General features: G+C 36.4%; 1 protein-coding gene across 1 annotated transcript; it reads left to right on the plus strand.

Annotated features, from left to right (window-relative positions):
* Window positions 1-2,592: 2,592 nt before the first annotated feature.
* LOC306864409 (neurolysin, mitochondrial-like) lies at window positions 2,593-16,582 on the plus strand (the record flags this gene model as incomplete). The annotated part of the gene is made up of 13 exons (XM_079408420.1): window positions 2,593-2,633; window positions 3,126-3,382; window positions 3,469-3,617; window positions 5,545-5,649; window positions 7,715-7,817; window positions 7,897-8,057; window positions 8,211-8,346; window positions 10,615-10,981; window positions 12,042-12,243; window positions 12,367-12,553; window positions 13,591-13,719; window positions 15,717-15,853; window positions 16,427-16,582. 13 exons carry the CDS (start codon window positions 2,593-2,595, stop codon window positions 16,580-16,582), a joined length of 2,130 nt encoding a protein of 709 aa, XP_079264546.1.
* Window positions 16,583-16,945: the final 363 nt, after the last annotated feature.

A 16,945-nucleotide genomic window follows, 5' to 3' on the forward strand; every position in this document is an offset into this window, starting at 1 on the left:
AATCAATGAAATGAGAATTAAGGTGTGGTTCAGAACTAAACTGACTTATATAACCCAAACAGTGTCAGTGTGCTGCTGGTTTGAGCTGGTTTAAGCTGGTCCTGAGCAGGCGATAGTTGCTTATGAGCAGCTTAGGGCCAGTTTAACCAGCTCAAACCGGCAGTCATGCTTCAAAACATACCTAATATGCTGTATTTTTCAACAGAGAAGCAGCGTTAGCGGATGTGAGCCATGCCTCACAAAAAAGAGATCTCAGAAAATACAATCAAGAGTCGTTGATATGCATGGAAAGCGTTACAGAATAATCTCAAAGACTTTAGATATTCCACAGTTAGACAAGTTGTCTAACTATAGAGATGATGTAGTACTGTGGCTACTCTCCATAGAAGTGAGCGCCTAGCCAAGATCTTGCCAAAGGCACAACGCAAAATGCTCAATGAGGTGAAAAACCCTAGAGTAACAGCAAAAGACTTGAAGCTGGTTAACATCGCCGTTCATGAGTCAACCATATGCGTAAAACATTGAACAGGCATGGTATCCATGGAAGGATACCACAAAGTAAACCACTGCTCTCCAACAAAACATTGCAGCATGCCTAACGTTTGCCAAAGACCACCTTGACACTCCACAACACTACTGGGAAAATTTCTTGTGGACAAATAGAATTGTTTGGGAAGAACATGCAGCATGTATGGCATAAAAAGAAAACAGCAACATGAAAACATCATGAGCATCATGATTTGGGCTGCTTTGCTGCCTCTGGACCTGGACCGCTTGCCATTGTGGAGGGGAAAATGAATTCCCAAGTTTATCAGGATATCCTATAGGATAATCTCAAGGTGGCTGCCCACAAGGTGAAGCTCAGAAGAAGCTGGGTGACGCAGCAGGATAATAACCCTAAACAGTGAAGTAAATCTTCTACAGAATGGCTTCGGAGACATAAAATCCTCCTTTTGGAGCAGCCCGGTCAAACCCAGACCTCAAACCAATAGAGATGCTGTGGAATGACCTCAAGAGAGCCATTCAGCAGACATCCTAAGAATATGAGTGAGCTGAAGCAGTTCTGTAAGGAAGAAAGGTCCAGAATTACCCCTGGATGTTGTACAGGTCTAATATACACAGCTACAGGAAGCGCTTGCTTGAGGTTTTTGCTGCCAAAGGTGGTTTTAAATCAGTTTGGGGCAGTCGTGACCTAATGGTTAGAGAGGTGGACTTGTAACCCAAAGGTCGCAGGTTTTGAGGTCCGGGTGTGTGCTCACGGTGTGTGTGTGTGTTTGTTCACTACTCACTACTGTGTGTGTGTGTGTGCACAGTTGTATCAGTTTACATTTCCAAACATTAATTTTTCCATTAATTGTAATAATCCAGTGAGATTTGTGATTGCACAAGGAGTCTGACAGCAGCCAGTGCTCCACACAGAGATCTGATCTGATCATCATCCAGTCTGTCTGGAGTAACATGTAGAAACAGAACAAACTGAGACAGACTAAATCCAGAAGAACTGTGTCGATGTTTCCAGGATGCTTCAAGAAACCGGCAAATCTCCCTGAGAAACTCTGCTCAAGTGCACCGAGGGCAAAAGCTGCTTTAAACGCAAAGGATGCTCACAACAAATGTTGATTTAATTCAGTTAGAAGCTGATTGATAAAGAAAATCTATTTATGACATTATTTTTGACAGCATCCTCATTTTTCAGTATTTTTACACAAGTGTCTAAAACTTTTAACAGTAGCTACTTTAGCTTTGCAGGTTTCTTGAAGCATCTTGGAGACGTTGCCACAGTTCTTCTGGATTTAGTCATAAAATAATATACACATTTATGGAATAGTAATATCAATACATTAAATAATATTAGTATTTATAACATTATTTATATAAACAATGTAAATAATAAAATGAAATAATTATAAATGCATGTGTCCCCTATTATTGTCACAGTTAGTAGCATCCAGGCAGGCAAGAAGGCACGGGTTTCACTCAGAACAGGAGTTTTAATAATACAAATCAAATCACAAATACAAAAGGCACAGAATAACTAGACATAATCTACTCAACCTAACTTTAAGACACGACAATCTAGACAAGGGAACTCAAGACTTAAAGACCAGGGAACAAAAGAGCAAACGAGATAATTAACACAGAAAAGGTGACAGGACTAAATGATGATTACTAATTAACTAAATCAGAACAGGAACTACCAAATAAGGTCAAAACAGAACTGAACAGAAACTGACACGTAACAATTATATATGAAATAATAATAGAATAATAAATAATAATATCAATAAATGAAATAACTTTTAATGTTTTACATATGTTGTCCATTTGTCATGTACATTTTCATGTTTATCATTTATTTTTGGTTACAGGGTTAAAAAAAGAAATAGGAAATAATCACTGATCTATCAGTAGAAATGATAAACAACAGCTCACATAAAAATTCGCTTAAATCTTGTTTGTCTGGAGAACGTCAGGTTACGTAATTAATATTCACACTCCAATCCTTCATCGTAGTATAGTAATATTAATAGCAGTAGTAGTATTGGTATAACAGTCGAGTCTGACGGTAGGAGTTGAAACTATAGGCATGCGATGTTTATCCTCGGCATTTCTGTGACCCGAGCGCTTAGAAGGTATGGTGAAGTCATACTTTATTTAACACACTTTATGCTGTGTATGTTGTTTGACTGGGGTGCCATTATTACTACTGTATTATTAACCCGCTGCATGAACCTGACTGGGCTCACTAGACAAACTATAAATCCTCGGTCTTACTTTACAAAGCGTTAGTATGAGAGGATATCTGGTTTTACTCGTTAGCTTCTCTGAAAACTAGGCAATGCAACTGGCAGATGTGAAGTAATGTAAGTGTAGCACAAGCAGATCAGGTTCACATTCCCTCTTTTGAAAGACATGTGAAAGTGCCCATCGTTAGCACGGAAAACATCCACAGCATGCAGCCCTGCACAGCACTCAGGTTTCTCTTCTTTCAGTATTATGCATACAGTAATGTGCTTTTCTTTTTCTAAAGTTACGAGAAGCGACATACAAGTGCACATGCAATGCATGCAGGCTAAATTTTTACACAGGGGTCAGTCGCTGGTTCTTTCTTTAAAACATTGCAGAGTCATTTTATCCAGCTCAAAGCTCAAGATGACACTTCAGGATGGATCAGTCATATCCGCCCCCAGCTGCTCCAGCACAGCTGAGAAGAACAACACCCTGCGCTGGGACCTGACCCCAGAAGAGATCAGACATCAGACACACAGTCTGATCCAGCGGATACAGCAAGCCTATGACGCAGTGGGCTCGGTGGACATCGGGAAGGTGTGCTTTGAGAATACACTGCAAGCCATTGCAGATGCAAAAGCAGATTATGCCGGTGAGTGGTGGAACAATAACATATATACTGTATTCATGTAAAGTTGTTTTTGTGTTGTCTTTTCACTGTTCTGTACTCTGTTTCAGCTTCACGGCATGTGTTGGACTTTCCTCAGTATGTCTCTCCATGTAAAGAGGTGAGATTGGCGAGCACCGAGGCTGACAAACGCCTGTCGGGTTTCGATGTGGAAGTGAGCATGAGGGTGGACGTGTTTCAGAGACTTATAACTCTGCAGGTACCACACTCTAAACTACAGAATAATTCTGATTATTCTGAATCATTTTGCTAATGTGCAATCATCCATTTAATTTAATTTTATTTTATTTTATTTTATCTTTTCTGTATTATCCTTCTATACTATTTTTATTCTATTCTATTTTTTATTTTACTCATAGTACAGTGGAAAGAGAGCAGGAATAGGCTGAATTATTTAGATTTTACTGAATGCTGAATGGATGATTTTACGTCACCCATTTGATTGCCAAATCTTAATGCATCAGAGAATGTGCACTAACCTCTAGCCCTCCATCCAAATATGTGTTCTCTCTAATATTTAGTATGCAAAACGCACTATGTCAAATGATTAGGATGTCTAAATATGCAGTGTTTATGCAACAGTATGCAAACAATCCCTGGATGATTCTTTATGGGACAGTTCATCCAAAAAAAAAATGTTTTTCTCATTTATGCACCATCATGTCGTTCCAAACCTATAAGACTTTTGTACGCAATTGAAGATATATATTTTTGGAAACCTGAGAGATTTCTGTTCACCAGTTGAAATCCATTCTATTACTATTTTCAAACTTCAAAAAGTTCATAAAGGCACTGTAAAAGAATAATAACAGCAGCTCAGACTTGAATCTGTTTACCATGTTTGATGTGCTCTATGCATATACGTTGATCATTGTTTATAATATAATATAAAATATAAACATCTAAACTTTATATGTGAATAAAAGCCTAAATTATATATTTTCTTCAGAGACAGCAATTGTGTTTTTGCAGTAGACTTGCCCTGCATCTCAATATAAATACATTTGTGCTCTATAGCTGTTGAAAAAAAAAACAGTATGTGATAATCTGAGACAAATAGTATGTCTGAATTCATAGTATTCATGAAATAGTTGGCGGAAAGTACCTGTATGACAGAATGGTGGATAAAGGACGACCATGTTTTATTCATACTAAGTACTAACCACATTCATACTCAATAGAACATACTTTTTTTTAACGGACACAAGGTATGTTTTAAACCAAATGTAGTACTCTACCAGACTGTATGTGATTTTGGTCGAAGATTTTGAAGTGTAAAAGTTTTGGGTATAATAGACTTTTAATGGAATCTCTTAGGTTTAATTAAAAGTATCCTTATTTGAATTTTTAATTATTTTATTTTATTTTATTTTATTTTGCCTCAAGTTTAAAGTCAAATGTAGCACCTATAAGACAGTATGCGATATTGGACACATTTGTGGTGTGTCCACAGAAATCTCTCAAGTTTAATTAAAAATATCTTCATTTGTATTTTGAAGATGAGTGAATCTTGTGTTTGGAACAAACTAATTAGATTTTTTTTCCATTCAAGTTCATTTAAATCAGTATTTTTAAATGTTAAAACCCTTTTTTATTAATATCGACTGCTTATTACATGGTTTAGTGGGTGATTGTCTTGAATAAATGAATATGTGTTGTTGTTTTATGATTGGAGGTCATTACTATGGGATCATATCAGGTCATTAATATCTGTCAGCGCTCATCATTGGAGAACTTAATCTCTGGGTCCTAAAAAGTCATCTGGCAAGTTGGCTACCAGGTCCAGTTTTACAGGGGTGACCCATAAAATGAGGCATTTGGCAGTGCACTGAGGCTTTGTCCAAAACAGATTAATATAGCTGATTTGCACATTAAAATGTGATAATTTGAGTGGAGATGTCTCTTTGGAGTGAGCAGGACGATATTTTCTGCGGTTCTACTCTAATTTGGTCTGTCCTCATTGTGACCCTGTGGAAGACTCCATTCACAGGAAAGCATGTGACGCGAGTACAGTGTCAGGCCCATGTAGTGCAGGTCTGGCCTGGTGTCAGAGCCGCAGCAGTAAACTTAACTACAGGCATTCATTCACAGTGTGTGCCTCAGCATTTCCCACTTTATCTTTATAGGAAAAACAATCCGGTGATTTATTGCCCGAGTCGGAGAGATTCCTGGGACGACTCATAAAATTAGGGAAACGGAACGGATTGCACTTGTCCAAGGATATACAAGAAGTAGGTTTGTTTTGTTTGTTTACTACACACTTGTATGTGCGGATGAATTTGAACAAACTCTTAAAGCTTACTACCGAACTTTGGTGTATAAATGGGCTTATTATAGAAATGGAGACCCAAGCATCTGCTTCTAAAAACAGGCCAATAACCCCCCCACCCCCCACCCCCCACCCGTGCTCCGTGCAGAAAACAGTGTTTATTTTTGCAAAAAGAAAACTTAGCATTGAAAAAAAGGACATTTATGTGTGAAAACTGTATAATAATAATAATCATATTAATGAATTTTAAATAATAAATGTACATTTAAAATCATATATAAAATATTTGCTTATAAAAATAAATATAATTTTAAGGTATAATAATAATATTAAAATGACAAATGTAAATCTAAATGAATACATTTAAATTAATTTAAACAAGTAAACTGTAACGGGTGACAGGAATGAGAGGCGTGTGGATCCATTTGCAAGGCTTTTATTAAGAGACATGGTCATGAAACAGACAAGGTTCAGATAATGGCAAACAGGTACAAAACAGGCAAGACAAAGAGTAATCCTAGATCAAGTGTGGGTCTTCGAGCGGCGAACAGAATCCAGAGGGCTTGACAAAAGGGGTAATCCGTAAACAAACAATAGTCCAGACAGGGGCAAAGAAGATAGGGCAATCCAAAAGACACAGGCAAGGATCTTCACACAGGAAAACAGGCAAGACTAGACTAAACTAGGAACTATGAACTAGACCGGGAACTGGCTCCGTAAAGTAGCGATCACTAGGTGAGCGATAAACGCTAAACAATACTCGGCAGTGAGAGAGAGGAAGTCCATGGCTTATGTAGAGAGTGTGATTGGCTGCAGCCGTGTGCGTAATCAGAGTGAAATGGATTGTGGGAACTGAAGTCCAGTGAGAGTGTAACAGTCTGTGTAGTGTGAGAGTCCTCTTGTGGCAATTGGACAGAAGTCCATGAACCGGATTCATGACATAAACATTTATAACTTTGCAGGATTTCTGTGGGTCTTAAAAAGTTATAATGTGTCCTTTCTCAAATTAAGGCCTAAAAAGGAAAGACTTAAATTCATAAAGTCAATGCATTAAATATGGAATGTACTGCAAGTTATTAATATCTTCCTCGATTGTTTTGTTTTCCAGTGCAAAAATCTAAAATCCTTAAATCAAGATGCATATATTTGAGATGCAAACTGAACATTTGAAGTCTTGGTTTCTGAGAAATGTAACAAAATTACGTTTTTTTTTTTATTTTTAATTTAAATTTAATTTTAATTTTAATGTAGAGTTTAAGCTTTAAACAATAACACCCATTTGCCAGTGAGGCATAAATATATAATAAAAAGATTTATTTATTTACTCCATTGGCATATTTTCTTTTTCTTGTTTTAATCATAAACTCAATTTATTTTGATCAATTCAACAAGAAGACTTCTTATCTTATGTCATTTTGCTTCTCAAGTAAATGCATCTTGATTTAAGAATCTGGAAAACCAGACAAAAATACTGTGAAGAATATCACTTTGTATTGTACCTCAAGTTGTATTTTCAAACTCTGAAATATTGCTAATATATGACATTTACCCCCAGTTTCACAGACAAGGTTTAAGCCTAGTCCTAGACTAAAATGTAAGTCTGAGCTGTTTCAAATGAAAGAAACTTGCACTAACTGATCTTAAAATATATCAGTGCCTTTGTTTTGTCTCGAGATGCACACCAGTAATGTTTTTTCTAAGGCACGTTTATACAAAATTACTTAAATGTCCTAATTGAACTATGGCCTAACCAGGTCTTACAGACCATATTCCATTCCATTTAATTAATTCCTTAAATTTTTTTTTTAATGAGTCTTACATTTACCAAGATAAAATCTCCAGAAACTCTAAATTCTCCTGTTTAGCCAGTGAAAAGATGAAAAATTTGTCAGGGCAAGTAGAATTTTGAACTTTTGGCCTCACTGAGCAAGCAGAAAAATCCTTACTGTTGAGTCCTAAAAAATGTCAAATAAAATCTAGTTATTGGTTATTTTTATTGCTCTTGATGTTTTGTCATTTTTACTCAGGAAATCAAGTCAATCTCTAAGCAAATAAGTGAACTCTCCATTGATTTCAACCAAAATCTGAATGAAGAAAATACGATGCTGTTGTTCTCGCAGCAAGAGCTTGGTAAGCATGTTTATCTATAGTGTAACTTCTGTTTTAGTGAATTCATCTTGTATACTCTTTTCCTCCTTCCTCTCTCAAGTGGGTCTTGCGGAAAGCTACGTGAACGGTCTTGAGAAAACAGAAGAGGGGCTGTATAAAGTCACCCTTGCGTATCCGCACTACTTCCCGCTGATGAAAAGATGTCATGTTCCCGAAACCAGGAGGAAGATGGAGATGGCCTTTCACAGCAGGTGCAAAGATGTAGGTTCAACTCGTGCATGCTTTTAATCAGACTTTGCATTCAGTTAAGCTTTGTAGGTTCAGCGTAACTGGAATGAATACATTGCTGTTGAAACTGTCATGGAAATGAATCTAGTTCTAGTTGCACTGTTAACGTTTGCTCAATGTTTCCAGGTGAACACTGTTATTCTGGAACAGCTGATTGAGTTGCGGGCAAGGCTAGCCAAACTCCTGGGCTTCAGCAGTCATGCCAATTATGTGCTGGAAATGACCATGGCCAAAAATTCAGAGAATGTGACACAATTTCTGGGTATGTTTCTTCTCTTTTTGTTTGGTTCTTTCTGTTCAGGATCAGCGCTTGCATTGAGGCATGCACAGGTTAAGTCTGGAGTGACAGTTTGGTGCCCCTTGTCATCATGTTCTGTTGTTAAAGGGATAGTTCACCCAAAAATTAAAATTTGATGTTTATCAGCTTACCCCCAGGGCCAGAGGCGGGTAGTAACGAGTTACATTTACTTCGTTACATTTACTTGAGTATATTTTTTGGGTAACTAATACTTTTAGAGTATATTTTAAAATGGGTACTTTTACTCTTACTCAAGTATATTTTTAGAGAAAAAACGGTACTTTTACTTCGTTACTGTGGGCGACTCTCCTCTCGTTACTGTATCTTAATGCAATACAAGTTAAAAATGCTTCAGTTTATTCCAAACGCGCCGTCTACTTTTCTCTGGGCAATGAACGATGCCCATTCGCGAATGATTCATTCTTTTGAGTCGATTCTGTTTAAAGGCTCTATCAAACCAGTTGGCAAACCAGTGAATCGGTTCGCGAATCAGTTTAAATGATTCGTTCAGTTCCCTGCCGCACGCGCTGAGTCTCTGAAGCGGTTCTCACTCAGATAACAGAGAGTTTAAGAACATCAAGAGCGCTGAAGACGTGGCTTTGGATCTACAGTCAGTTGAAGGCAAATCTGCAAAGGCTTGTTTGCTTAGAGCTATATGAAGATCTTTTATTAGATGAACACTGCGTGTGCTGTCTACTGTTCCACACGTATATGCCACGATACCACTATGACATTACCAGTTTGTTGTACATGTACCTTACATTAAATACAATGTATAATTTATACATTAAATAAGCTGTCACAGAGTATGAAATGAACACCCGCGAAACCCAAGTTAGCTCTGCGCAGCGGCGCGCGGCCTGTTCTAGACACAATTAATATTCATATTTTTACATATTTTTACAATATTTACGCTTGCAAAAATATAGGCTACATTTGTTTACATTTTGCAGAACAGAAGATCCGTCAATATGCATTTGTTTCGTTATGTTCAGAGCTGTCATGTGAGGCGTTTTCAGAGGTTTCAGTGTCAGAGGTTATAGGATAATACATAATTAATTTATTTTAAAATATAATTTAATTCAGTGATGCAAATCAGAATTTTCATCAGCTGTTACTCCAGTTTTCGGAGTCATATGATCCTTCAGAAATGATTATAATATATCGATTTATTACCAGTGTTGGAAACAATTTTGCTGCTTAATATTTTTTGGAACCTGTGCCATTTTGTTCAGTATTCTTTGATGAATAGAAAGCTAAAAAGAGCAGCACTGATAATAAATCAACATGATTTCTGAAGGATTATGTGACTCTGAAGACTGTGGTAAAGGCTGATGAAAATTCTGATTTGCATCACTGAAATAAATTACATTAAAATATATATATATATATATATATATATATATATATATATATATATATTTTGAACGGCAGTGTGTGTGTGTGTATACACATACACATTACATAAATGTAATCTATATATCTAAATAAAAATAGACTATATTCAGTACCTATATGATCCAAAGTAACTAGTAACTAACTACTTGAGTAGTTTTTTTATCCGATACTTTTTTACTCTTACTCAAGTAATTATTCAGACTATTACTTTTACTTTTACTTGAGTAAATATTTCTAGAAGTACTTTTACTTTTACTTGAGTACAGTTTTTGGGTACTCTACCCACCTCTGCCCAGGGCCTCCAAGATGTAGGTGACTTTGTTTCTTCAGTAGAACACAAACAAATATTTTGAACTCAAACCGTTGCAGTTTGTAATTAAAATGTAATTTAGTCTAAGTACAAATACTTAATTTTTGGAATCTGATTACGTAATCCAGATTACATTACAATCAGGTACTACCCAGCACTGTATACAAATATACGTGTACACTATTAAAAGACTAATATATAGGCTTTGTCCAATAACTAGTTTCATTTATTTTTCAAATCTAGGATAATTTTTAAATTGTTTATTGAATTCAGTAAAAATTTAATATAATACATTTTTGTTTGATTTTAGCAGTTTTGTAGATATTGGCATCAGCATCGGCCACAATAAACCATATTGGTTGATGAGTAGACCAAATCACTGAAATTAAGTAAATTATTTTACTGTTTTGGCAGCAACAACAATAGGCAGGTGCTTATAGTGTTTTAGCTCATTGCTGTATGCTGCAGTTTTGCTCCTGTCTACATGATAGTTATGTAACCTAAATGTTTTTGGTGCTCAATAGATGAGTTGTATAAGAGGTTGAGACCGGTGGGCGAGCAGGAGCGGCAATACCTGCTGTCACTCAAACATGCTGACTGTGAGAGGCGGGGCTTGGAGTTTGACGGACAGCTCCGTGCGTGGGACATGCCCTACTACATGAACCAGGTGGAACAAGTGAAGTTTGCGGTGGATAAGGACAAACTGATCGAGTACTTCCCTCTGGAGGTGGTGACCGAGGGCCTGCTGAACATCTATCAGGATCTGTTGGGTCTGAGGTTCCAGCAGGTGGAGGACGCTCACGTGTGGCACGACAGCGTCAAACTCTACTCCGTACTGGACTCTGTGACCGAAGAGGAGATCGGACAGTTTTACTTGGACTTGCATCCCAGGTAAAACATTCAAGACATTAATAAAAAGTCATGTGGTGCAACCAACATGCAGAAAAGAAGGAAATTATATTATAAAGAGGAGACACTCTTGGCTGTCTATCAAGGTCAGTAAGCCTAAACTTGACCTTTTTAAGAGAAAGCAATGTTATTTCAATTATAGATTGTCATGTGGTGCAAGTCCCAAAAACATCAGGATATTTATGAATTAACTTAGCTATGAAATAAAAAAATAAATATATTTATAAAATAAATATAAATATATAAATATATTTAAACATCTAAAATAACATCTTGAAAAATGTTATGTAAAACTAGTGCTCTGAAACGATTAATCGCGATTAATCGCATCCAAAATAAAAGTATTTGTTTACATATTATATGTGTGTACTGTGTATGTTTATGTACAGTATCTCACAGAAGTGAGTACACCCCTCACATTTTTGTAAATATTTTATTATATCTTTTCATCTGACAACACTGAAATTACAAGAAATTACACTTTGCTACACTGTAAAGTAGTGAGTGTACAGCTTGTATAACAGTGTAAATTTGCTAATATTATACATAGGGTAAGTATGTTAATTGAAATAATGCTGAAATAAAATATAATATTAGAATAAAAAATATAAAATTAGAAATGTTGCTTTGGCAACTTATTTAATTGAAATTAAAAAAAGTTGCAGTGAATAAAATAAAGCTAAATAGAAATATAAAACAGAAATAAAAAAAATAGAAATAAAAAATAAGCACATGACAAAATTAATCAAATTTAAAATAAAATACAACTAAAACTGAAAAAAATAAAATAAAACTAATTCAAAATATTAACAAGTACTATAATAGTACATAAATAATACTAAAATAACACTAAAACTGGCCTGGAAATTCATGCTGATCTAAACTAAACAGGGTTTGTTGACTTAAACTATTCCAATGCATTTCTCAAGAATCTGCAGATGAAATCTGATGAATACTTCTCTAAGCAACTGGCTTATTGGCATTTGATGTAATGACTAGATATAGTCCTGATCCAGATTTATTGGTCTGTTTTACTCATCAGGGAGGGCAAGTATGGTCATGCTGCATGCTTTGGGCTCCAGCCAGGATGTCTTGGGCCTGATGGGAAACGTAGGATGCCTGTAGCTGCCATGGTGGCCAACTTCACAAAACCCACAAGCAGCTGGCCTTCCCTCCTGCAGCACCATGAGGTGGAGACCTTCTTCCATGAGTTTGGACATGTCGTGCATGAGCTCTGCTCCCGGGTACGTCAATATTCTCACACATAAAGAAGGTCCAAAAGTCTGAGACCACACTGAATGAAAAGCATTAAGAAATGACAGCGGTGGTACCAGATGTGATTTTTCTGTCACCCTGCATTGCTCCAGACCTGCTATGCAGAGTTCAGTGGGACACAGGTGGAGACTGATTTTGTGGAGGTGCCGTCTCAAATGCTGGAGAACTGGGTTTGGGAGAAGGAGCCGCTCAGGAGGATGTCCCGCCACTACAAAGATGGCAGCCCGATCCCAGACAGTCTGCTGGATAAACTCATTGCATCTAGAGTGGCCAACACAGGTCAGGTTGACCCCACATTCACCACATACATAATTATCTATGTGATATAATCTATGTGTTCTAAAAAATGTGTTTGAGCTTTGAATAAGTAACATTTAAAATTAAATTCAGTTTTAAAGGTTAGATTTATCAACCTATTTAATGTAATGTTTGGCCAGTGCTGTTTTATTTGGGTTTTACAGTGTCTTGGTGACCAAGGTGGTATTGGCAATAGCCAATTAGTTATTTCTTTTAATCACCATTGATTGAATTATGCCAATATTGAACACATATATGCTATTTTCTGAGCTTTTTCTATTTATGTAATTTTGGGGGTTAGTTTGCTTAGTCATTACAATGTCACAATGCAGAAATATCATAATGGTCTTAAAAATAGTCTTCCTTTTCGTAATACTAAAAATATTAAATTTTTTCTTTCTGTTGATTTTGACAAGACAATCTTTTCTGCTATCATTTTATGTTTTGATGCCTGATTTCAATATGTTTTTTTTATGAAGTACACTCACTCAGAGACTTGTTTAGTAAGATTTTACCAGAAATGATTTTAGATTTTTCATCATATGTCAATTTTTAAAGTCTTGTATGATTTTAATGGCTGTATTTTTGTGTTTTCTTGGTTTTAATTTTGCGTTTACGTAACTCTTGTATTATCCCACATGACGATAGCCGTAGATACTGACATGAAATTAATAACTACTACTACTACGGAACCCTGTGGGGGAAGAAAACATACAAGCATGTACAGATTTGTAAAAGAAAAGTGGTTATTGGCCTTGTTATACAACATTGGTTATTGATATTGGCCAAAACTTAAGTCAAAACGCAGACGCAGACTAAGTTTCATTATTGTAACCAGTCAGTTCCTTTAGTAATAGTAACTGTTACACTCACAACACTAAATTACTGAAACATTCTTTTCTGAGATACTGACAGTTTTTGCTATTACTTTAAAAATATGCTCTAGATATTTATGGTAAAGTGATAATTCACACAAGTATTGTTTTTTCTAACATATGTTTGTATGTCCTTGTCCACAGGCCTGATGAACCTCAGGCAGATTGTTCTCAGTAAAGCTGACCAGACGCTCCACGCTAAAGACAGAGCGGATACTGCAGCCGAGTTCGCCAAGCACAGCAAAGACATCCTGGGAATCCCAGCCACACCAGGTCATAAACACATACGCAGACTAAGCACGTTTATGACACCTCAACTATGAGCACATTAACACTTCAATGACTACTCAGCATTCAGCAGCTTGCTGTGAACATTGTCACTCACTCATTTCACATGCAAAGAATTTAGAGCTCATCTGCATATAGAACTCTCACAGAAAGTGTTTCTGGAATCCACTGCTCTGCCTTTCCATTCTTTTTCTATGTAAACATGCACTAGACCAAAACACAGTGTTCTAAACATTTATTAAATGGGTCATTGGATGCAAAATTCACTTTACAAGTTGTTTGAACATAAATGTGTGTTGGAAGTGTGTGTACACATCCATCCTATAATGATAAAAATCCACCCAGTTTTTTTAAATCCCTATTTTAAAATCCTCTTTCTCAAATCAGGCTGTTCTGAGATTCCTGTCAGAATGACGTAGTTCTGTACAAACCGCTCCCACGATAGTTGATTGACAAGACTTCGTCTTACCTTAGTGAACTGAGTGAGTCCAGCCGCCATTGTGTCCGCTCCAGTGCCGGGGAAGACAAGAATGTCTCTGATTAAGCGTTTGAGGTGTTTTATTGTTGGATGTAATAATGAATATAGCAGTCGTCATTTACTCCTGACATCTGAGCTGCTGAAGATGCAGAGGATTAACGTTACTTTCATTTTGAAGTGAATGCGCCGATGTTCGCACAAATCATTCGTGATCCAGCTTCATCTACAGAAGAAGTGAGTATAAGGGTTTTTATGAATCTTTGCAAATCGCCTTTCCGAATAATGTGCTAGTTAGCCAGTTTCGTGGCTGAAGTTTACAGTCTGCTCGTCACTCCACGGAAGAGAGGGGCGGGGTCAGCAGAGCTCGTTAGCATTTAAAGCAACATGGACTAAAAAACGGCTTGCTGAAAACAGAGCTGATTTTGACAGGGTGAAGAAGGTGTTTTTTACACTACCATTGAGAAATCTGAACCAAAGTATGTTGTAAACTTTTAATTAAGACCCTAAAGAATCATATCAACTTGTGGAAAATGAGGTAGCTACCTTGAGGTAGTCCTTATATCGAGAATGTACACGTTGGCGGTAATGCATAGACGGATATAATAAATAAATAAGGTGCCTATTTATACTACAGGTATCGATATTTTACGCATGGCATCGATGCATCGTATCAGTAGACATTTGATCGATGTATCGATCGATCCATACCGATGGAACATTACTCCCCTAAGAGACAGGGTGGTGAAATAAAAAAATATATATATTTTTTAAAGTTCCAAGTAAAAGCGCATTCTTTGTGAACATCCCCTTAAAGGTACAGAAGTCAAATCTATCTGTTAAAGACTAAAAGTCTGGCAGAATGTGTTTGACCATTGCACTCACATCTTTTGCAGTGTGTCACACTACACACCGTCCTATAAACACCTGTGCTAAACTTAAAAGAAGTTCAACTTTTTAAAATAACATGTTTTTTGTGACTTTTATCATTCAACTTCCCTGTGTCTTGCAACTTTTAGCGCACAAATACATGTCGTGTGTAAACGGCCACAGAAAGTGTTTTTGAAATCCACCGCACTGCTTTTCTTCATAAATAAGACACAGCATTATAAAAACATGATGATCAAGACAAAAAAAAAAAAAGTCTCTTGAACTTACTTTTTTTGATTCTGCATTTCATTTTAAACACACAAATTCTGTGTGAACGACCCTTTATAGAAGCAAAATCCGTCTGTTTAATTCTACAAGTCATAGAGAGGATGGAAAATGGTCATAAACTAAATTCTGACTGTTACATAAATAAAGTGACACAAAAACTGCACAAACTTTTACTGCATGCAGTGAAAAGTGTGGTTTCATTATTTAATGCTATTTAAAAGATGCTATGACGTCAAATACATGTTCCTAATGCGTTTATAATAATAGTTATTTTTAAGGCAAAAGACTTGTGTAATCAGCTCTTTAACGTTAATTTCATATTTACAGTATTTCCACATGTTCTCTACAGGCACTAATATGACGGCTAGTTTCAGTCATTTAGCCGGAGGATATGACGGTCGGTACTACAGCTACCTCTGGAGTGAAGTCTACTCCATGGACATCTTCTTCAGTCGCTTCAAAAAGGAAGGAATCTTGAATCCAAAGGTTTGAGTCTTGCTATTTGACTTTTTCCTTATCGAGCATGAATAAACATTTGATTCACATTTTTTTGTGTCATAACGACAAAGTGCATTTTAATAGAGAGCCATCATCAAGAACTGTGTCACAATAGCAGAAGATAGTTAGCACATGACTGATTTACCAGTGTTACTACATTCATATTTCCATTTATGGCATGTAGGTTCATGGTTCATTATGTGGAACTGCTGTGATGGCAGTCATGTGAATCTGAGTGATTATTTTGCTAAGAATAGACAAATATTATTTATAATAACACATTCATCAGATATAGTACAAACCGTGAGTAAAACTATTAATAAAAGTGTTATGCAAACGAGTGTGTGTGTCATAATTAGTCATAGTATTGTTGTAGGATGAGTCTGCACTGTGTTTAGAGGAAGTTGATTACACAGAGTACTTAGATTTGACTAGAACAATGCATGTATTAAAAATCCCAGTTATAAATAACACCATCTGGTCATTATTTAATCATCTTTTTTATGATTATGTGTCATGTTGTCGTCTATATGAACGTGTATGTGTGTATTTGACGCACAGGTGGGCAGGGAATACAGGCGTGTGGTTCTGGAAGCCGGAGGTTCAGTGGACGGCATGGATATGTTAAAGACGTTCCTGAGTCGAGAACCCTGCCAGGATGCGTTCTTTCAGTGTAAAGGACTCACACAAACTATTACAGAACAAGACTCACATTGACTTTGGACTGTGAACTACAGGAAGTGAACTTGTGAATTTACTGTAACAATGACACAGCTGTCATTAGTTTTCTTTCTAATTTTACTTACAGTGTTATGTAGAATGAAATGTTATGTATTTGTTTTGTTTGTCAAGCTGCCTCATTTCTCCTCAGTGTTGTGTTGATGTCATTAATGATCAAATACTAATCTTAATGTAAATATTTGCTTTTATGCAACTGTATGATCTTGGCCTCCTCATTTTTCAAATATGCACTAATAAAATACAATACTAGTTATATATAAGGGAAATGACAATGTAATGTGCAAGTATGTAAATCTGTACCTCCATAATTTTAACGGATTTTACACACAAGCACCATAT

This window comes from Barbus barbus (genome assembly GCF_936440315.1).
Source record: "Barbus barbus genome assembly, chromosome: 45".
NCBI classification, from domain to species: domain Eukaryota; kingdom Metazoa; phylum Chordata; class Actinopteri; order Cypriniformes; family Cyprinidae; genus Barbus; species Barbus barbus.